This window comes from Pipistrellus kuhlii, unplaced genomic scaffold, assembly GCF_014108245.1.
Source record: "Pipistrellus kuhlii isolate mPipKuh1 unplaced genomic scaffold, mPipKuh1.p scaffold_m20_p_2, whole genome shotgun sequence".
Taxonomy (NCBI): domain Eukaryota; kingdom Metazoa; phylum Chordata; class Mammalia; order Chiroptera; family Vespertilionidae; genus Pipistrellus; species Pipistrellus kuhlii.
In genome coordinates this window covers 41,709,163-41,731,734 of record NW_023425515.1, presented here as the reverse complement: position 1 = coordinate 41,731,734, position 22,572 = coordinate 41,709,163, and the positions used below count along the sequence as shown (strand labels likewise).

Here is a 22,572-nt window from a genome sequence, read left to right as displayed (position 1 = left end):
TATTTAAAAATTGTTACATCTGATACTATTTTGTATTAGTTTCAGGTGTACAGCATAGTGGTTAGATAATCAAACACCCTATAATACACACAATTCCTTTTGGTGAAGGCAGCTTCTCATTTGAGAAAAGTATCCCTTCTTCATTGACAAGAAAAACCAGCCTCACAGACATTTAGTGATTTGTTCAAAGTCTCAGCTCAGAATAGGTTAAGCAGGCATTTAAGCTCAGGCTTTTGAATCAAACCCCCTTTTTCTCTTCTTCACTTGAAGATGGAACATAGAAGTTTCTAGATATTCAAAATAATCCAAATTAAGTAATTGCAGAAACTCTCATGGAGAGGAAGTTCAGTACTACTTTTCCAGAAAGAAGCTTGTCAGCACATTCTTCTAGCTGATTTGAAAACTACTGGGTCTCTACAGCTCATATTTCCCAGCCCTTTCCTTCCTTAGTTTCCGAGTCAGTTTGAGGTAGTAAACAGGATAATATGATCATCTAATCTGACCCAGACCTTAATTTGTAGCCACAAAGCCCAAGCTGTTTCATAAGTGTTTCATGGTCAGCCAGAGTTCATTCTGCTTTTAAGCCAAGAAGTCACCCAGGAAGTACGTGACAATAAGCCAGAACTTTGCTGTAAAGGTTTGGGAAACTCCAGAAGAGTTGCCAAATTTTAAGCATTATTATTATTATTTTTTTTTAGCTACCAAGGAATTTGATGTCCAGCAACTAATGAGGAAGATTAATGGGAAAAGTTGAATAGAGAATTACACAGGATGGAGAAAGATCATGATTGGCTGGGTTACCAAATTCTATCATTTCTGCTTAGTTGAATTAGGCCAATGGATCTTAAGATGTTCTCTGGGAATCCACTGGAAAACTTTCTGTGCAGTCACTAGAGACATAAATAGTATCTAAATTAAGAACAGTGGTAGTCAGAGGCAAAGTTCCCAACCAGAAAACACTTTCCTATCATAGCCTGGTTGAAAGCAGGTGTCAGGGAGACAAGAAAGGAAGCATGCTTCACAGAGTAGAATGTGTTTCAGCTTTTCACATTTTCCACAAAGACATTGTCATCTACTCTGGTTATCTAACAGTAGTTAGTCATATTCATATTGGACAGCTCCCAAGTATAAGATGGGAGTGGCCGGTTGATTCTAGTCCATGGAACATACATGTCAACTTCCAAAAAACATCTGTCACTTATCTAGTCTTCTTTTAGCCATCCATTTTCCAAAGGTCCTGCTCGATAATAATCCCAGAGCCAGTGGGTTCTAGTAGAACTAACTTTGGACTTGAAATCAGGAGACCAGGTTTCCTGGATTGCCTCAGTTTTGCATGCTCTGAAATGATGGATAACTAGAGACTCAATCTCTCAAGGCACTATGTTCCCCATTGGTACAAAAGGGTAGTCACTGTTGGAGAGGATGAATATGAAGTCTTTTGTAAACCTTAAAAAGTTGTGCTCATATAAGGGCTTATTAGTCAGCATATCTCTGTCATGCCTTTATGACATTGAGATATTTACGGCAAAATGATTCTTCTTTCTATGAGCCACAGACATTGAGCATGAAGGGTGTTTTCCTGAATGATCTGTCCTTATTGCAAATGGAGAGTTGTAGCCAGGCACATACTTTATGAATGAGAAAAGAATTAAGTTGTTGAAATCCCCTTGGGCTGTGGTTAAGAGTTGGCTGAAGCTATCAAATCAGGCCCAGGAACCACAACTTACTGGACTACGTTTTTTAAAAATTTTATTTTATTTTAATATTTCCCTCTGTCTGGTGTGCTACTAGTCATTGTAGGCTGGTTGGCTTGCATTTTTGAATGGCAGGATTTTTTTTTTTTCTTTTTTCCCTTTTGGTTAGTGAGTGGGTAGTTGGTTGTCTTTTGGTTAAATGTATGTGTGAGAAACCCCTGAATAAAACTTCATTGTGGTGACAGTGTCAGCTGCATATAAGGCAGTTTTCTAGTACCATATTTTCCGGCGTATAAGACAACTTTTGAAACGGAAAAAAAAGTCAATCAGTGAAACAGAAAATCGGGGGCAAAAGACCAAAATTGCACAAAAATTACCTGCAGATCTTGGTGGCAAAGTAAGTCTTTTCTTTGAAGTGAGGGGTAGTCTGATACAGCGAATATAGGCCTAAACCTATGTTTTAACTATAAAATTAGGGGGTCATCTTATACGCCAGAAAATACGGTACATATTCTGTCTGAACCTGTGGATTTAGGCCTTTAAGACTCCATTTGCATTCTGCTCCTTCACTTGATCTATGTTGTTACTTATGACATGGGTAGGGGAATTGTCAATATCTCAGTAGTTATCTTTTATCTTATTTATTAATCCTTACACATTTTTATTAATTTTTAGAGAGAGAGGAAGAAAGAGAGAAACATCTATGTGAGAAACATCTCTCAGTTGCCTCCTGTATGAGTCCTGACCAGGAATTGAGCTACAACTTTTTGGTGTATGGGACAATGCACCGAGCAACTGAGCCACTCAGCCAAGGCTCAGTAGCTCTCTTTTAAATATTCTCCATTATGCTTATTAAGATGACTCAGTCAGAATTAATACAATATATTAGGCATATATTACTAATTAAAAAACAATCATTATAGTAATAGTAAATACTTATATGGAGCTTAAGAATAGTAGGCATTTTTCTATTTGTTTTATTTAGTATTAGTAACTTTTAAAGTTATATTTTTAAAATAAATCAAATTATATTTAAAGTAATACACTCTCAATATAGAAAACAAGATAAACATGGCAAAGTATAAACCAGTGAAATTCACTAAACTCTTTGTCTTCCATTTCTAATTAAGTTTTATGTTAGAAAATGCTTTCAGTGAACCTATGCGTATCTTGTCTTTCTTGTTGAAAGAAAATGTTTTTATATTTCTAAATGAGATTGGAATATGCAGTTGACTTTTCCAAATATTTGAGAGATAGCCTCAATTTGGTTATGGATCTTATTCAACTACCAATATATAGATTAGAGTAACCTTCCATAAGCAAACTGTGTTTTATTTTAAGAAGTTCCATGATGGGAGAGAAAGTCTACTGTTGTTAATTTTTATTGCTATGAAAAAATTTAGCTCAAATATAGCAGCTTCCAATAGCATATATTTACTATTTCTCAATTTCTTGGGGCCAGGAGTCTGGGAATAGCTTAGCTAGGGATCTGTTGCTTAAAGACCTTTACAAGCTGGCATCTCTTCTAAGGGTGACTGAGGAACTATCGTCTTCCAAGTTCAGATGACAGAATTTGGAACTTAAAAGCTTATTTGACTGTGGTTCTCAGTTCCTAGTTGTTATGTTTGTTTGTTTAAATATATTTTTATTGATTTCAGAGAGGAAGAGAGAGGGAAATAGAAACATCAATGATAAGAAAGAATCATTGATTGGCTATCTCCTGCATACCCCCTACAGAGGATTGAGCATACAACTGGGGCATGTACCCTTGACCAGAATCAAATCTGGGACCTTCAGTCCACAGGCCAATGCTCTATCCACTGAACCAAACCAGCTAGGGCCCTAGTTGATTTTTGGCTAGAAGATCCCATCAATTTTTTGCCGTACGAGCCTGTCCAATACAGTCACTTGCTGCATCAAATTGCAAACTGAGAAGGTAATAGACTGAGTCAGCTAGCAAGATAGAAGTTGTAATCTTATGCAATGCAATCTACAGAAATGACATCCCATCACTTTTTCCATATTCTATTGGTTATAAGCAAGATCCAAGCCCTGCCCACACTTGAGGGAAGAAAATTACACAGGCCTATGAACACCAGGAGGCAGTGATCATTAGAGTTCATCTTGGAGTCTCTCTGCCATAAGAAAGAGGAAAGGAAGGAAGGAAGGAAGGGAGGGAGGGAGGGAGAGAGGGAAGGAAGGAGGGAGGGAGGATAACGTGCTCAATTAAGGGTGAGAATTACTACATATTATATTGATACTTAGGATATTCATAATGCATGTTCTAAAAACTCCTATTAAATTTGGTTTAACTCAGTAATTCCCAAACACATTTGATCAAGAAACTATTTTTCATGCTCGCTTTGGCAGCACATATACTAAAATTGGAAAAATACAGAGAAGATTAGTGTGAACCCTTCACAAGGATGACACTCAAATTCATGAAGCATTCCATATTAAAAACAAACCGAAAAAAAAAGAAACTACTTTTTCATCAAAAGCTTTATATAGAAAAAAGTTTGAGAAACATTGAACTGTAGGGAAAAAATATATTTTTTTCTATTCACTCAAAATATTTGTACTGAAACTGGGAGATTATAAAGTTTCTTACTAAAAGCCAAGAAACTCTATAATAATCAATTTTGTTGACAATTTAAAAATATTAAGAGGGGCAACTAGTGGGACATCTGAATAACCACCTTATAGCCAAGTACTCCCATGAGATTTAACACCTCCATGGTATGGGTGCAGATACCATCACATTGGCAGCAGTTAATAATATTCAATGGTTGAAAACTAACAAGAAATAAAGTAGTACAAATTTTAAATAATGTATGAGGACCAGTTGAAGACCAAAATTCATCATGGTACACTAAGATTTGTTGTAATTTCAATAGAGAAAAGTTGTGGTAGAATAAGTGAGTCATTACACACCAAAAGTATAGAGGAACGTTGCCTCGAAAAACCTTGACCAGATCAGTTAGTAGAATATTCATGAGGAATGTAGCTTTTTTGTTTCTGTAAACTTTTTGTTTCATTTCATTAATATTGCTTATTTTAATTTATTTGGTTTATGGTCTTGCTTTTACTTAATCTTGTAAATTGGTTTTCTGTATTATGAAACCATAAAAATAAATACTGTCTTCATAATTTTATAATTGCAAATATGGAAGTAAAATTATACAATAGTATAAATAATTTTTGTCAGCACCATAGTTCCTTAGGGAACTTTTGCTTTAGCAGATAACCATATATTACTCAAGACTGATAAATACTATCTCATTACTTTAAAGTAAGGTCTTGATTTGTTTTGGGTTTAGTTGGGTTCCTAAGTGTCAATCCAGGATCTTCTGTGAATGGCAGACAATTCCTTTAATTGTAGGCTATAGTGATTCGTTTATCCTAACTACAATAGATTAATAAACACTTAGTGCTGCTCTCTAATTTGACTAATCTATTTTAAAGCGATATAGTGGACACCAATTGTCTTTTCTCCCTTCAACTGACATGTTTGAGACCTGCATGTTCAAGATCATTGCTTGGCCACCATGGGAGGAAGGGAGGAGTTGTGTCCTCCCCACCACTCCCTCTGGGCCGAGTTATTGTCATTGACAGGTAAATGTCAGGTCCCTTAGGAGTACTGAAAAGAGTAGAAAAAACAGTGTTTTTCTTTTCTGTTCACTTTTCTGGTTCAAATCCAGATGGTTATACTCGGTTATATTTGAAGATTTCCTCACCGTCAGAGGTTTTTGTCCTTTAATCCTACTTTCTGTGAGAAAAAGACCCAGATTTTATCATTTCACCACCTAAACATGGCCCAAATCCATCATTCTCCGAAGAGCATGTGTGGCACTAATTTGATAAAGTTATGGACCCTATCTAGGGAGAGAGAGGAGCCTGCAGGAAGCCATCCAGGGCAAGGACAATGATATAATGATATACCCATAGAGCAGAGTAGAATGAATATTCTAAAATCAACACTATTATATATAGAGTCAGGGAGTGGTGGATAGAAGACTTAGAAGGAGTCAGGTGACTTGGGTATGACTGTACTGACAGTGCATTTACTACCTGGATTTTCTGGTGAAGGCATTGCTCTACATACCCATGAAACTGATGTTTATGTCATGCATGGGGATGAAGCATGTCATGGAGTAATTGCATATGATGTTATAGCAATGGTAGGAACCAATGGCTGTGGAGCAGGGCGAGACCAGTTGTGGAGAGAATCCTGGAAAGTCTTGCTAGAGGAGAATCCTGTGAAATGCCCACTCTGCTTCGCTGGATTGTCACTAGATAAAAATAAAAAGATATTTTATCAAATAAAAGATACTATGCAAATATAATATATCAGCATGACATTTTGGAAAAGCCACACAGCTGCCCTTTTCTTGAATCCACACTGTTTTTCAAATTCTGAATTTGTCATTTGTCAAAGCAGTCCTAAATATTCATGAAGATACTGGCTCTCCTCAGCTGCACATTGCTAGCTGGTGGGTGTTCTGTGCTTCCCCTCATGGACAGAGGTAACAGAGAAGACAATGTGCTCTGTCCCTTCAGGTGGCCCTCTGATCTATGAGAACATCACCTTCGTCTACAACTCAGAGCAGCTGAACGGGACTCAGCGGGTTCTTCTGGATAATGTCCTGTCAGAAGATCAATGCCGGGAGCTGCACAGTGTGGCCAGTGTGAGGACCTCGGGAGGGTGGGGCCTGACTATGTTGGACTACTGCGAGTCTGCAAGTGCTTTGGTTCTGGTCTCACCCGGAGCCAGAGAACCAGGCCTGCAATGTCACTTTCTCTGGGAGAAGGTCATTGATTGTAGAGGCACTTTCATAGCCTTTGCATTGAGATGACTTTAGTTTTGTCCAGATTTGAATATAGCTAGTGGATCTGGAGTAGTTAGCAGCTAAATTCCTAGGACAATCATCATCCAGCATGGACCCTATCTACCATATAAAGTTACTGAGAAATCCCTTTATTTTAATCAATAACCAATATATTAATCATTTAGAGTCTACATGCTTCCACAAAAAGTGGTGGTGTTTTATAATAAAAATAGAGTGTAAAAGTTTAATAAATACTAGTATATCCCTTTTGCTTAGAAGAATGAATGATACTAGGATCCCGGAAACAAAATGGGGATGGCTTTGGTTCTTAGCTTCCTGGAAATCAAGGCAGAAAGGAAGACCTGATGCATTCGGAGTTATCATTGAGAAACATCTTGTATTGTATTTCAGGGAATCATGATTGTTGGTGATGGATACAGAGGAAAAACTTCACCTCATACACCCAATGAAAAGTTTGAAGGCGCAACTGTCCTGAAAGCACTCAAAGTAAAGTCTTAACTTTTTGGGGAGTGGGTTTTTAAGTGTTAATTCAGGAACTTCTGTGAATGGCAGGCACAGGAAAAAAAAGAGCTTAGAATATAGTTTTATTAGGACAGTTGAAGGGAGCAAGTATGAAATGGTATCTGCATCGCTTTAAATCCTTCTTCATTTATCTATTTATCATCTATTTATCAAACTTAATATTTTCTACATTTATATCTGACCAATAACATACAGCTCCCATCCCCCCTTGCCACCCTTTTCTCAAGGAACTCGTGGTCCAATGGTGAAAATACACATAAACAAATAATCATTCCATATTTCAAGAACTGTTGTAAGAGAGGAATGAGGAGAGTGTTATGAGAGAAAAGAGAGTGATTAGCTCTTAATGTTCTCTCTGTGATTAGGAAAGGTCATTTCAATGGTTCATTTTCCTAACCCAAATCCACCAGCATGTAGAGTATCCTCACTAACCAATGCAGAGATGACCATTGTACCTTGGCTGACTGAAACCTAGCATCTGTTTTTCTCAAGCTCTCCAACCAACTCCATGATATCTAATATTCTCCTTTTTCCTCAGTTTGGTTATGAAGGCCGAGTCCCACTGAAGAGTGCCCGTCTGTTTTATGACATCAGCGAGAAGGCTCGAAAGATTGTAGAATCCTATTTCATGCTGAACTCAACCCTGTATTTTTCCTACACACACATGGTCTGCCGAACAGCCCTGTCTGGTGAGATTTCAGAATCTTCACTTGTTCCTTCTACCCACAGAGAGATGAGAAAGAAAACAATGCTCAACAAATTCCATTACATGTTAGACAAATGGTTTAGAAGAGTTCTAAATTTCCAAAACAAAATAAACTTGATCGCTCTTATTTTCCCTTTCCTCTTTTTCTCCTTTTTTTTTTTATCCCTAACGTACCAGCAGACCATCACCCTACCTTTTCCCCCATTTAAATAAATTTCTCCTACTTTCTTTTGCACAGAAAAATTATTTTCTGTTCTAGATTTTACTTTTCAGGGAACTAGGAACCTGGAAACTAGTCTCCTATTACATCCATAAGCATTGAGTGGTAGTGTAGAAGATGAAGGGATTGTTGAAATAAATATTCTTAAAAAGTTAGAGACCCCCTCACAATGAGCCAACATTATTTCTTCTTTAGACCTTCCCTTCCACCACTACAGAGTAGGAGGGAATGGATAACATCACAGGGCAAGACTTTTACACTTGGGACAGTTCAATTGAATCAAATATTTTTTTTTAATATTTTAATTTCACCCCCCTCCTATCACTGCTCCCCATGAAGTACAACCTATGAAATGCATGGAATGTCTATTTATATCAGATAACTTCTATAGCTGTAACAGCAAGTGTGACTTGCTCACAGTTTTACATCAAGTTCATATCAAAGCGGGGCCAAAGTAGAGTCTCTTGACTGCTCGCCCAGTGTTCCTTCATCTGTTCTGTTCGGCTTTCTATAATTTCACATTTACAAGGACACCAGCAATGGGAGAAGGCAGTCTGATGATCCGTTTTGCTGTAGGAGATTAACACTCTCCTTATTTCATTCTTTCTTGTTCCCTCTCCTGGCAGGTCAACAGGATAAAAGAAATGACCTCAGTCATCCCATCCATGCTGATAATTGCCTGTTGGATCCAGAGGCCAATGAATGTTGGAAGGAGCCTCCTGCTTACACATTCCGGGATTATAGGTATAGCCAGTACCTGCTGCAAAGCCAAGCTTTTGTCCAACAGTTACCAAAAACCCATGGAAACTAGAAAGCGGATAATTTTTGCTTGTCATCACATTCATTGCCACAAAGCAGAGAGTCTCAAATAACTTTTTGAAGCAGCTGTCACAATTGAGAAGTACTTAATCTCATATTTTAGTCTTAAAAATGCATGCATATTTTTCATATCATATTCCAAAAAGTGTCCATTTTTTATAATATAAATACATATAATATATACATACATACATACATATATATATATATATATATATGATCCCTTAGCATTCACTGAAACATATCCTTTATGCAGATTGATTTTATCACAAAACTTATCTTTATTTGCATTTTATCAATAAGAAACTGGACACTCAAGTGGGAAAAATGTTTTCTCTTATTGAAAGATATTTTTTGTGGGTAAGGAGAAGAGTCAGGATTTGTAGTCACCATATAGGTAACAGTGTGTGAATTATTATTACTCCGTGCTCTATACAAAAACTTTTATTGAGCGCCCTCTATCTGCAAGGCTAAGCTAAACCTCTTGGAGTTCTCCAGCTAGTTAAGGAAAAAATACATTCTGTAGAGTTACTAGTATGACAGGGAAGAAGAGTTGTAAGTAGTGTGGGCAGGTTCAAATGGCTATATTAAATCCAGTTAGGTTTTCTTTGAAGGAAGTGAAACGTGAGATGAGCTTTAAACTATAATTAAAAATTAATGTAAGTGGAATAAATACTTCAAGGGTATGATCCAAACTACATCCGATCTTACTCTTTAAAGGTTAGAAGGATCAATTATTTCAATGTCTAGTTCAAAGGAAACTTACAGCAAATTCATCATAAATCTTCAGTATTCTGTGGTAATGATGTTGTAAGCATTTAACAGTACAAATGATTTCCCTTTCTTTGTATAGTGCTTTGCTCTACATGAATGATGACTTTGAAGGAGGAGAATTCATATTCACTGAAATGGATGCCAAGACTGTGACTGTAAGTAAACCTATTCTTTATTTTTTGTTGTTGTTTAAATATTACAGATATCTCCCATTTTTCTGCCTCCCCCCCCCCCCCCCCGCAAACCCTCTCCCTTCCCCAGACCTTCCCCATGCTATTATCTGTATCCATGGTAAGTATACCTATTCTCTAGCATATTTATTTACTATTCTTAATCTCAATTTTGCCATTTTCCAAGGACTCAGACAGTTAAATTTTAAGTATTTCTGAGATCAAGAATTCAAGAGGTGCAAAGAATCTCAGTAAATTTATGCATCGTAAAATGTTAGAAATGTAACCTTCAAAATAGAAATCTTCCTGTCCATTTTAAAGATGGGTAAATTAAAGAATAGAAATATTAAGGATTTCCTGATCCTCATATAAATTAAGTTAGTCTTGGAAACAGAACCTTGGTCTTCTTATTATAGAAGGTGGAAACATAAATACACTAATTCCTAAGTCACCCAAGCCTAGGACAAGTCAAGTGATTCCACAGAGTGACTTTCAAATAACCTGGTGTTGTACATACTTGGATTGATTATTGGCCATCAGATCCAAGATACAAGAGCTATAATATGTGCACATTTATCTCTGTATGTATGTATATTGGTGTGAATGTGTGAGTGCATATTTATAATTGTGATTGCAAATAAACCCATATCTGAACATTGATATTCACATATGCACACGTATGTATATCTGGCCACATGACATGTTTTGGATGAGATTCCAAACATACCTTCATAGGTAAAAATCAAAAGTTAAATTTAACCACCATCTTCCTAAGCCAACTGATGCCTTTGAAAAAGCAACTTGCAGAGTACACACAGACCACATGGGCAGCATGCTCTGGTCTTTCAGCAAAGAGGATAGTTATGGTAGAAAAGCAGGTTTTCCAATTGACAAGATAATCTGTACTAATAAAAGGGTAATATGCTGATTAGACTGGGTGACTGGCCATCTTCCGGACATCTGACTTCCTTCCGAACAAAGCCATGGTAGTGGAGGCTGAGGCAGGAGCAGTTAGGGGCAATCAGGCCAGCAGGGGAGGGCAGTGGGGGCGATCAGGCTAGCAGGGGAGCAGTTAGGTGGTGATCAGGCCTGCAGAGGTGGTTAGGGGCAATCAGTCAGGCAGACAGGTGAGTGGTTAGGAGACAGCAGTCCCAGATTGTAAGAGGGGTTCCAGATTGGAGATGGTGCAGGTTGGGCTGAGGGACACCACCCCTCCATGCACGAATTTCATGCACTGGGCCTCTAGTCTATATATACAATAAAAGCCTAATATGCAAGTTGTCCCCACGGGAGTTCAACCAGGAGGCCAATCACTTGCTATGACATGTGACGACCAGCATGGGGTGGCTTGGAATGAAGAGAGGCCCTAGCCAGCAGCCAGCAGCCAGCAGCCAGGGAAGGGAAATCCTGGCCAGTAGCCAGAAGGCCCTGATCAGCCCTGATCACCTGCCAGGCTTAGGTACCCTACCCATACACAGATTTCATGCACTGGGCCTCTAGTTCAATTATAAATAGATTATGAGATATCTCTTTTCTGCATACAAAATATAAATAGTTGAGACATACATGTGATAAACTTTAAGGATTTTGTATTACATATGCTATTTCCGTAACATTTTCTTAGTTTTATGGTTTTTCTCCTCAAAATTTACATATTTTTATTAATAGTGAAACAATCATCCATTGGCCAATGTGACTCATTAGGTTGAATGTCATCTCTAGCACCACTGAAAAGTTGCTAGTTGATTCCTAGTCAGGACACATGTCCAGGTTGAGGGTTTGATCCCTGGTCAGGGTGTGTGCGAGAGGCAACCAATTGATGTTTCTCTCTCACATCAATGTTTCTCTCTCTCTCTCTCTCTTTATCCTTTCCTCTCTCCCTAATATCAATAACAATGTATTTTAAAAAATAATGAAACAGTCATTTATGATTAATGACATACTGCTATACTATAAGCAGATGGTATTCAAAACCTGTATGTTACTGTAAAAGAAGAAATATAAAGATTCTGGTTAAAATTGTCCAGGTACATTGTTATAATTAAGAAATAATATTTAATAAAATTTAATATAATACTGTATATTTAAAAGGCTATGGTTCCTACACTTTCTGATAAAGTCTAAATACTAACATGGGAGTAGTGTGATGCTTCATTATCTGGGAAATTAAATAAAGACGGAAGGTCTGGGTTTAAAGGAGTTTAAAGTCTCTATACAAAATTCTCATATTTTGAAGAGCTTCTGTGAAGAAGGATTTGATTGTTAAGCTCTGCTAACACTAAAATTAAGGTTCAAAAATGCATCTTGCCCAGGTGGAAAGAAAATCAGACCAATTGTTGAAAGATTTATTTGCTTCTACTCCACCTCGTGGCCAGATTTGGAAATGCTCAGTGTTTGAAAGTGATGACTGGAATAGCCTTTAAATCAGTAATTCATTCATTATTGAATGCAAATTAACTGGATTTCCTCCCCAGTATTCCAGGATTTTATTTTATTTTTTATTTGTGTGTATGTATATATATATATATATATATATATATATATATATATATATATTTAATTTTTATTGCATTTATTGTGATGACATTGCTTAATAAAAGTATGTAGATTTCAGGTATACCATACATAATCTGTATATTGTATTGTGTGTTCACCACCCAAAGTTAAATCTTTTTTTAAAAACATATATTTTATTGATTTTTTACAGAGAGAAAGGGAGAGAGATAGGAGCTAGAAACACCGATGAGATAGAGTCATCGATCAGCTGCCTCCTGCACATCCCCACCGGGGATGTGCCTGCAACCAATGTACATGCCCTTAACCGGAATCGAACCCGGGACCTTTCAGTCCGCAGACTGATGCTCCACCACTAAGCCAAACCGGTTTTGGCAACCAAAGTTAGATCTTTTTCCATCACCATTTACCCTCTTCTACCTCCCCTCTCCCCTTCTTCTTCTGGTAATCACCATACTGTTGTGTGAGCCTATGGGTGGTGCTATTATTTTCTTAACCCCTTTACCTTTTATAACCAATCCCCAACCTTCTTCCCTCTGACAGCTCTCAGTCTGTTCTTTGTATCTATGAGTCTGTTTTTGTTTGTTAATTTATTTTGTTCACTAGGTTCTACATATAAGTGGATTAATTGTTATTCTGCTTTTTAATTATGTGAAAGAAACTATTTTAATGGTTCAATGGAGAGGGGGAAAGGAACATTTGTAATAATATGAACAATAAAGATTTATTTAAAAAAATAAAAATAAAATTATTGACTTTAACTATTCTTTCCCCTCAAAAGTAAGAGAAAAACATGGTTTAAACATTTTTATTCAAAATCTCCAAGTTAGGAGTTTTACTTTCCAAAATTATTTCTACTTCAGATGAATTTATGTGGTAGAGTTCTAATTTTGTAGGTAATCAAAACTCCTAAGTAACTGATCCCAATAGCAAAGAAAAATGGGGTAGTTTTCCTTTTCAGCTTCCCCTTCTTTGCCTCTGGAGGGACAGATGAAGTAGGGAAATAACCCAGTTTGGGACTACCCAGGGTATAACATCTTTATTTTTGAAAAAGTTGGAAATAATATAATTAACTGAATGGTGGCTAAAGGTTTACATTTACTCCAGTCAAAAGCTTCTCTGACATGTCATCAGCTGTTAAGTGAAAAGCAAAAGACATTTGCTTTTATTATACGTGGAAGATACGTGGATTATTTCAACAGCAACATTTATCTGTGAAACATAGGTATTTAGGGATTTGGGTTTCTCTGCGCAAGTTTCCAAAAGATAAAATTTCAAAAAATTAAAATCACTTTGGAGCTGTGTTCCATGATATGTTTACAATTACTTATCTATACTTCAGAATGTATTATCCTACAGAAGCAGTCATCAGTTGGGCTTGCCCATTCCTCCATGTACCTGCTATGTAACAGGTGAGGCTGTCTATATAGTAACATTAGTCCCAGAGACTTTGTGAATCCACATACCTGTAGTCAATTCCAATTGCTTCAGGCAGTTGACAGCTTCTTTTCCTAAACTTTCCCAAAGTTCTTCATGTGTAAAAATGCTTTCCAACCTCCCTCTCTGCCAGAGTGAAAGCATACCATTGTCCTCATGTCCTTTCTTGTAAGAAGTATTGTTAAGAAGCTGATGCTGAGATTCAGAAATCACACAGAAGTGACAGCAATCTTGTGTGTTGAGTGAGTCCTGACCAGTGCCAGGGAATGAGCAGCCAGAAAACCTGAAACTAGGTCTTAACACCATCCTTTGCTATATACATTGGGTATTATTTACTATGCTGTTTTTATTTGGAAATGCACAATATATTTCTTCTTCAGAAAAATGAAATCAGATAGATACTGATCGTACCTACTAAACTCTCTAGACTGACATCAGAAAAGTTATCATGGTCAAGCTGTTTAACATAAGCAACTTTCCCTAGCAAAGACAAATCACCCCCCATTATTGTGAAATAATAATAACCAGGCCCTACCTGACTTGCCTCAATAGATAGAGCATTAGCCTATGGATCAAAGGGTCCTAGATTTGAATGTAGTCAAGAGCCAGTTCCTGGGTTGTGGGCTTGATCCCCAGAGAGGAGTGTGCAAGAGGCAGCTGATCAATGATTCTCTCTCATCATTGATGTTTCTATCTTTCTCTTCCTCTCCCTTCCCCTCTGAAATCAATAAAGATATATTAAAAATTAAAAAAAGAAGAACTGGAAACTGACTCCTTTTCTCTGCTCTTCCCTTGAAAACACACACACACACACACACACACACACACACACAGGGCCTCAGACATTTTTTTAAATTGTTGACAGTGTTATGGATGTCCCCCTTTGTCCTTCTCTATGCATCCCTGCCCTGCCCTGAAGCCTTCACCTGAATAATTTTATTTTCTGAATTAGCATTATTTTGACCTACCTTTGTTTTACAGATGAGGCAACTGAAATAATCTGTGTCTTCTTCAACCTCATGTTCTTTGCACCATTATTCTTTGACCCAACACTGTGGGACTCAAATACTCCCACAGAAGGATAAAGAACGGGGTTGTAGAGATGTTGTGACACAGGAATTGACAGTTTGATTTTCACTTTTTTTCTCAGGCTTCTATCAAACCAAAGTGTGGAAGAATGATCAGCTTCTCATCTGGAGGGGAGAACCCACATGGGGTGAAAGCAGTTACCAAGGGCCAGAGATGTGCTGTGGCTCTGTGGTTTACCTTGGACCCAATTTATAGAGAATTGGTGAGTGTCCCATCCAGAAAGCCAGTTACTTGCCTCGTAGACCTGCTTCATTAACTGATTTATATGAAAAGTCCTTTAAGTTGATTCACAACCATTCAAGAACCTTAGAGAACACGGGAAACAAACAAACAAAAAAAGCTTTTATAGCTGTTACAGAATTCTTTCTCTCATGTTTCTAATATAGACCGTCTTTTATGCAAGAGAAAATTCTCCTGATCATCTAATGTGTATGGTGTGAGTGTGTAGGAAAAGAGAGAGATGATGATGAAGGCAATTTTTAAAAATTTTATCTTTACTGTTGATAGTATTACAGATGTCCCTCTTCCTCTTCTAACCCTCCCCACCCCAGGTTTTCACCACACTATTGTCTGTGTCCATGGGTTATGCATATATGCATATAAGTTCTTTGGTTAATATCTTCCTACTATCCACCCACCCCTGCCTCCCCTCTGAGATTCATCAGATTGTTTTATATTTCTATGTCTCTGGATCTATTTTGTTCATCACTTTACTTTGTTTATTGCATTCTACATGTGAGTGAGATCATGTGATACTTTTCTTCCTCTGACTAGCTTTCTTCACTTAGCATAATGCTCTCCAGGTCTCTCCATGCTATTTCAAAGGGTAAGAGACCCTTTTTCACAACTGCATATATTCCATGGTATAATGAACCACAGCTTTTTATCCACTCATCTGCTGATGGGCACTTGGGCTGTTTCCAGATCTTAGCTATTGTGAATTGTGCTGCTGTGAACTTGGTGGTGGTGGTGGTGGGGTCCATCTATTCTTTCTGATTTATATTTCTTGTTTCTTAGTATATATTCCTAGAAGTGGGATCACTGAGTCAAATGGCAGTTGAGGAAAGTCCATACTGTTTTCCATAGTTCCTATCTGCATTCCCACCAGCAGTGCACTCGGGTTCCCTTTTCTCTAATCCCCACCAGCACTTGTCATTTGTTGATTTGTTGATGGTAGCCATTCTGACAGGTGTGATGTAACACGTCACTGCCAATGAAGGCAATTCTTAATCACATGCGTTCTAATAAGTGAACGTCTGCAGAAGTTGATATATCAATGATATGTGGCTGTCCTTAATTAGTTTTGAGCTTTTACTTAAAACAACAACAACTGAGAGCCAACAGGTTTCAGAATCTGCTGGCTCTTCGTCATATTTCCCAGAGGACCATAACTACTGCTTCACCCAGGCAGTTTGAAAATAAAGTTAGAGAAACAAAAGCTATTTTAGGAGGACAATGGAATTCCAGTGCATCTAAAAGGGGGAGTAGCTGATGCCCCCCTGTATAGAGCTACCATGGTTCTTACAGTTGGTGGAACAATTTATGCCATATATCAGCTGGCTTTGGCTTCATCTCCCAAGAAGCAGGGTTGACGTCAGTTATCCTCCCAGCAATCAGCTGGTTCAGTTTCATTCAGCTTCTATGGACCAGTATGCTGATAATAACAGTTCTTCTTTGGGATCAATATTTATTGACTTGTACTTTATTGCCACCAATAAAGCAGTCTTTATTGAGAAAATAAACAAAAATAAATAAAACAACAACAACTCTAGCATCAGGGGAGAGGAACCACTTTCTATGGTTACTGGGAAGAATTATTTGTTTCCTCAACAAATCATTAGAGGAGCACTGACTAACTTATGAAACATGGAGAAGAGGTAAGGGAACCTGGAAATTCAATGTTATATATTATAATTAAATTAAATCCTAAATATAAAAATATTGTTCTTATTATATGGGAAGCAGCTGAGGACATTTAGCCTGAATTAGAGACCATGATCTTATCCTTTGGATGCCCCTGGGCAGAGGTGATAGGCTCTATCTGTGAAGTAGCAGAGGAATAAATAAAGACCAATGGGTAGAATTCCCTAGGGGGAAAAATGGATTAAAAATATTAGAAATAATTTATAAATCATAACCACTGTTTGGTGAAATTGTTTGCTTTGGAAGTACTGCGTTCCTCATCACAGGATGGCTCTCACTAAAGCCTTACCAGCTGCTTGGCATGGAATGCTGAAATTGAAATGGAAATTTCAACTGGACAGTTTCAAAGACTTCTCTGGCCTCAACTGTTGATGAATTTTATTCTTTAAAATGGCATTCCATCTGCCCTAGCTGGTTTGGCTTAGTGAATAGAGGTTCAGCCTGTGGACTTAAAGGTCACAGGTTCAATTCCAGTGAAGGACACATGCTTGGGTTGGTGGTTCTACCCCCAGTAGGGGGCATGCAGGAGATAGCCAATCAATGGTTCTTTCTCATCATTGACATTTCTATCTCTCTCCCTTCCTCTCTGAAATAAATAAAATTATATTTAAAAAGTAATTTAAAAATAAATAAAATGACATTCCATCCAATTTTCTTCTTTAGATCCCTAAATTGAATCCAATTTAATCAGAAACTATTTAAAATTAACCAAATTTCTCATATACTTTTTTGCCATCAAATCTAACTCACCCATATTCTAAGCATTCATTCATATAATTAACAAATATTTACAGAAGAACTACTATTGTATCTGGGAAACTCTGCTAGGTAGGCTGGGGTGGGGGAGGTACAAAGGGGAACAAAGCATAGTACCTGACCAGGAGGAGCTTAGGGAGGTCAAGAAGGAAATAGAAAGTGAGAAGACATCAGTATGAGTTGTAGGGGAATCAAGGAAGGCATATATAGACTTAGCTGTCGTGGCTCAGTTGGCAGGGTGTTGTCTCATGCACTTAGATGTTGCTGATTTGATTTCCAGTCAGTACACATGCCTGGATAGGCTATAGGCTCAATGCCCCTCATTGGTGGACAGGAGAAAATACAGGAGGCCACCTATTGATATTCTTTTCATATCAATGTTTCTCTCTCTCTCAAATTCAATGAGAATAATTTTTAAAGAAAAAGACAAGCATAGAAAAGTGCAGAAAGAGAGAGAGAAAAAAAAGGCCCTGCTGAGGGAAAGGAGCACAGAGAGTTCTGAAAACTTCAAGGGACATTGAGCAATCTCCTTCATCTGTGATTAATTCCTTTCCTGTGCTTCTCCACCTCCACATACCAGCATGCCGCCACAGCACTCTGTACTAGGGAACCCAGATAAGCCAGCCGACAGTGAAGATAGCTTTTTGAAAAATTGCCTTACTGTTTCCTCTCTTTAGTGTTCAATCCAAAAAACAGTTCCTCTGTTTTATTACTCAGATCTCAACTCTCTCTTTCAAGATTTTTTTTTAATCAAAATAAAAGTTTTAACACAAAATAGTTCTCTTTGGTCCTTCCTAACCAGTAACATCAGTGCTCCTCTGAAGGGCAAATAATGGGAAATGTTTCCAATCTCTGGACAGTAGCGACATCTAGTGACCATAGAAAAAAATGACCAGAGCCTCAAGCAATGTTCTACATTGGAATCACCTGGGGAACTTTACAAACTCCTGACATCAGGCTGAGCACCTCAGAAATTCTGATTTGATTGGCATGGGGTGCGACCTGGGTATCGGAAGTTTCAAAGCTGCTCAGGTAATTCTAATGTGCAGCAAATTTTGAAAATTTCTGAATTAGGCGCCTTGTCTCAGATTAAATCCCTGAGCAGACGAAGGCTGCCTGTGAATAAATCACTGGAGCTGGCAACTTCTATGCTTGTTATAGGTTATTTAAAAGGTACTTAATTCTTACGGAGTATCTTACATCATAAACTCTTAAAGATGCCCAATATTAGAGGCTTCAGTTCCTGTGTGTAGTGTCCCCGCTGTGGAACTTCTTTCCTTTCAGGAGAGAGAGGATGCAACAGGCCCCTTCCCTGGCACTTTGGGGAGAAAGTTTCCTGTGTACATCATTGCTAAGCAGGTTATTCTTCCCATATTCAGAAAGTGGTATCCAGGCATTTTACTTAGGCATCATGACAGCAATTTAGATTTCTGTTATTTAGTGTATTTGGGCCTTTTAGTTACCTTTATATCGATGTCATTTTTAATTACAAGTTCTTGAATGAATGGGGCTTTGTTTTCAAGTTGCAAAATAGTTATTGTCATGACATTCAGTATAAGGCATTGTGCTAGAAGCTAACTACAGGGGATACAAAATAGGTAAGACAGACAAAACTCCTATTGAGTATTTTCAAGGAACTTCAAGTCAAAGTGGACAGCTAATACAGGTGCCTGAGTAAAACACAAGAAGCAGTTCAATAATAGTTATTAAGGGATATAAACAGGAAACCAGGAATGGCTTTATTGAGGAGATGACATTTGACATGAATCTCAGAGGATGAGGACAGTTTCTTTAAAGAGAGATATTTTTATAGAGCAAGACTTTCATTTACTTTTACATTAATGTGCCAGATAGAATGGAGGCCTCTCAAAGTGACAATAGCTTTTCTGGTCACTGGAAATACATACAGCGGTGACTACAAATGACAGGATTCCCTGATTTCATGGAGCTTCCCTTCTAGTGGAAAAAATGACAACAGATATGTAAAAGAATAAATAATTGAGAGGTTTTCAGATAGTGAGAAATGTATGGAAAAGATAACAAGGTCACTGATATGAGAGGGATAAAGAAGGGGTGGCACCCTGAAGGTCCTTGGGACTGATGACAGGTGAGTTGCCACCTGAGTGACAGGAAGTCAACTCTGATAATGGCCTTGGGAAGAGAATTCTAGGCAGAGAACAGGTTACAAAGGTCCAGGGACCAAAGGGAGCTTAGAGTGGTCAAGAAACAAGAAGCCCAGTAACTGGAATGTGCTGTGCAAGATGGAGAGTGATGTGAAAAGAGGCCACAGAGGAGACAGGGGTCAGACTCAACAAACTGGTTAAGGAGTATGGATTGTATTCTAACTGAGGGTGGGGAAGGGAAGCAATGTGCCCTACCTACCCTGCCTCCCCTAGTCCTGGGGAGTTACAGAATAGCTTTATTTTTTAAAAAATTTCTTTATTGATTTGAGAGAGAGAGAGAAGAGAAAGAGAGAGAGAGAGAGAGAGAGAGAGAGAGAGAGAGAGAGATCAATTTGCTGTTCTATTTATCCAGCCAGCATGTTATAGACGAAAGTAGTTAGAGAGAAGGTGAAAAAATGTGGAAGGTTTGAGATGCCATTTGAAGATAGACCAACTGGGCTGCTATTTGACTGATGTGGAGGGTAAAAAAAAAAGCACAGGATATGATGGAAGCATCCAGGGGGGGCATTTAGCTAACTCTAGAACTGGGGAATTCTTTTGAGAGTGATGGGTTCAGAGAGCTTGAGGTGAGTTAGCAGGTTGGTAAAGTGAGAGAGGACAGGTGAGCTAAATAAGAAGAATGATGTAAATCACACAACTCCTTATAAACACAGCAGGGAGATTGGGCCTGGAACTTCATGAACTGGGAGGCCATGCCAGGGCTGTGAGCAGTGAACAGGAAGATGATGTGGTCATGAGTCAAGTGCATGGGTTCTGTTAGAAGCATGTGGGTGTGGGGTGTGAAGCAGATCAATTTGAAAGCTACTGTAGCAACTGACTTGAGAGATGATGAAAGCTTAAATCCTTGATTTTCAAGCGAGAGGTGGTTTGCCTCCTAAGGCACATTTGACAATGTCCAGGAACAATTTTGGTTGTCATAACTTGGGGAGAGCTGCTACTGGCCAGGGATGTTGCTAAATACATAGGACAGCCCTCATTGTTCCAAAATGTCAGTAATGCTGAGATTGAGAAACCTGGCCTAAGTTAAGGCAACAGCAATGTGCACTGAAAAGAAAGGTGAGGGCACAGGAGGTAGATGAGATCTAAGGATACATGGTCAGGCTTTTAGGGCATATGGGTGAGCAGGGGCTGGCTCACTGAGAAAGGGGATTTGTGAAGAGGAACAGAGTAGGTCTGTGCAGAAGAAAATGGTGAATTCTGCTTGAAATACTGAATTGTAGAGCTGACCGAGAGATGCTTATAGGACCACAACATAGAAAAGGGAGTCAGCAGTTGAATATAGAAGAATTCTTGGCAAGAGAGAAATATTGGAAAGTGATTGACTATGACACAGGGAAGTCAGGAGAAGGCACCATTGCAGGGATGAGGTGAGGCTCAATCCTTAACTGGATTTAGCTTCCATCCCATGAACAGATGGATGCCTGGAAGTGTTGGGAAAGCATCTGCCACCAGGACTGACTATGATGCTTCTAACAAAAATGTGCAAATTGTCTTTTTTGCAGGAGCGGATAAAAGCCGATGAAGTGATCGCAATCCTGGATCAAGAACAACGAGGGAAACACGAACTGAACATCAACCCAAAAGATGAGCTATAAAAATGAGAAAGAGTGTTCTATCAGATATTTATTTAAATTGTTAATAATCTTATGAGAACCTTTTTATTTTTGTACAGAGCCATGGTATAAATTAACAGGTTAATACCAGTCATCAGATCTTCCTTCTGTTCCTAAGGGTGTTTGCTGTGCCTCACTCAATCTGTCTGTCTTATTGTTTTCATCAGTTCATCTCTCAATGCCCAGTCATCCCTCACCCCCAACCCCTCCACACATGTGCACTTCAATGGCTGCAGATCCAAGAGCTAAAGCAGAAAGAATAAGTCAATTCGGGATAAACTATGTGTGATATAGTTCTAAAGCTAGCATGTGTTGCCCTCTCAAAAGGCCTTTCTGGCTCTGAGCCTCTCAGCCACCTCCTCTCATGGTAATGATGGCCATGAGTTTGAGTCTGAGGTGCCCAGTGGTGGTGGGGTCTGCGCTGCCTCACCTGTCACTGGCCGACGGCCCCCAGGCACTGAGAAAGAACCACTCTGACAAGTACTATGTGAGATGGAGGGGCCCAGCCTTTCCAAGGCCTTGGTGATATTTCCACCAGAAGATAAACTTACACTGGAAGCTTCCATCCATCCTCCACAGCGCTCCAGAAAGGACACCCTGGGAGTCATGTTCTTCTGAAGGTTGTTGAGGGGTTTGAAACAGAGTGGACCTTCACCCCAGTGACTTTTACAAAAAAATCTTGAATCTCATCTGAATCTGGACACGTCGCCTGAGAGTGGATTCCATGGGTGAGAAGGAGCATGTTGATCTTGAGAAAAATGGATTTCTAATTGATTCCAGTCTTCATCTGCATAGCTTCGTGGCCCTTCCTCTTTGCATCTGTCCAGCATGTGGGCTTGTTCTTGGGACTGGTTGGTTTAATAAAGGGAACCTTATTTTAATATCTGGCATTTGTTTTTCTTCTCCCGAATATTTGCTTTATCTTGAGGTAATGGTTTTGTGGTCCTACAGGAGCTTTGGAGATGACCCAGGTGCAATGTTGGGCAATGACTAGTTTTGCTGGCAGATGCTCTGTGGGAGCACTGCTTTTGAAGAAACAGAAGTGGGTAACAAACAGAGATATTCATCCAGACAATGTCTGGTCCTTGGTGCCCATTCTGAGACATTATTTGGGATGGAGCTCTGTTGTTCTAGCTAAGGGGAACCTGCACCCCTAGACAGTGGGAGTTACTTGCCTCTTTGATGGACAGTGGTAGTGGTCATAGCCTTTCAGAAAAGCAGCAAATACAATTTTTTTTTTCCCTAAAACTCACATTTACTTTCCGCCATTTATGATCTGGGTGAGTGATAAGAACATTCATC

At 38.6% G+C, this 22,572-nt stretch overlaps 1 protein-coding gene, 1 non-coding gene and 1 pseudogene across 6 annotated transcripts in view; all 3 read left to right on the top strand.

Annotated features, from left to right (window-relative positions):
• The window catches only part of P3H2 (prolyl 3-hydroxylase 2), a 159,782-nt gene extending 137,631 nt beyond the window's left edge, over window positions 1–22,151 (top strand). For all 5 annotated transcript variants that reach the window (XM_045583814.1, XM_036448725.1, XM_045583817.1 and 2 more), the window contains 7 exons: window positions 6,255–6,382; window positions 6,935–7,030; window positions 7,605–7,755; window positions 8,619–8,736; window positions 9,665–9,740; window positions 14,857–14,997; window positions 21,160–22,151. In XM_045583814.1, coding sequence (XP_045439770.1) covers window positions 6,255–6,382; window positions 6,935–7,030; window positions 7,605–7,755; window positions 8,619–8,736; window positions 9,665–9,740; window positions 14,857–14,997; window positions 21,160–21,252 — 803 coding nt within the window. In that variant the 3' untranslated portion in view covers window positions 21,253–22,151. The remainder of the gene's footprint in view (window positions 1–6,254; window positions 6,383–6,934; window positions 7,031–7,604; window positions 7,756–8,618; window positions 8,737–9,664; window positions 9,741–14,856; window positions 14,998–21,159) is intronic.
• On the top strand, window positions 4,049–4,155 carry LOC118725012. Its single transcript, XR_004989779.1, has one exon. It is a non-coding gene; the product is annotated as a U6 spliceosomal RNA (small nuclear RNA).
• LOC118724763 lies at window positions 15,221–16,518 on the top strand (annotated as a pseudogene).
• Window positions 22,152–22,572: the final 421 nt, after the last annotated feature.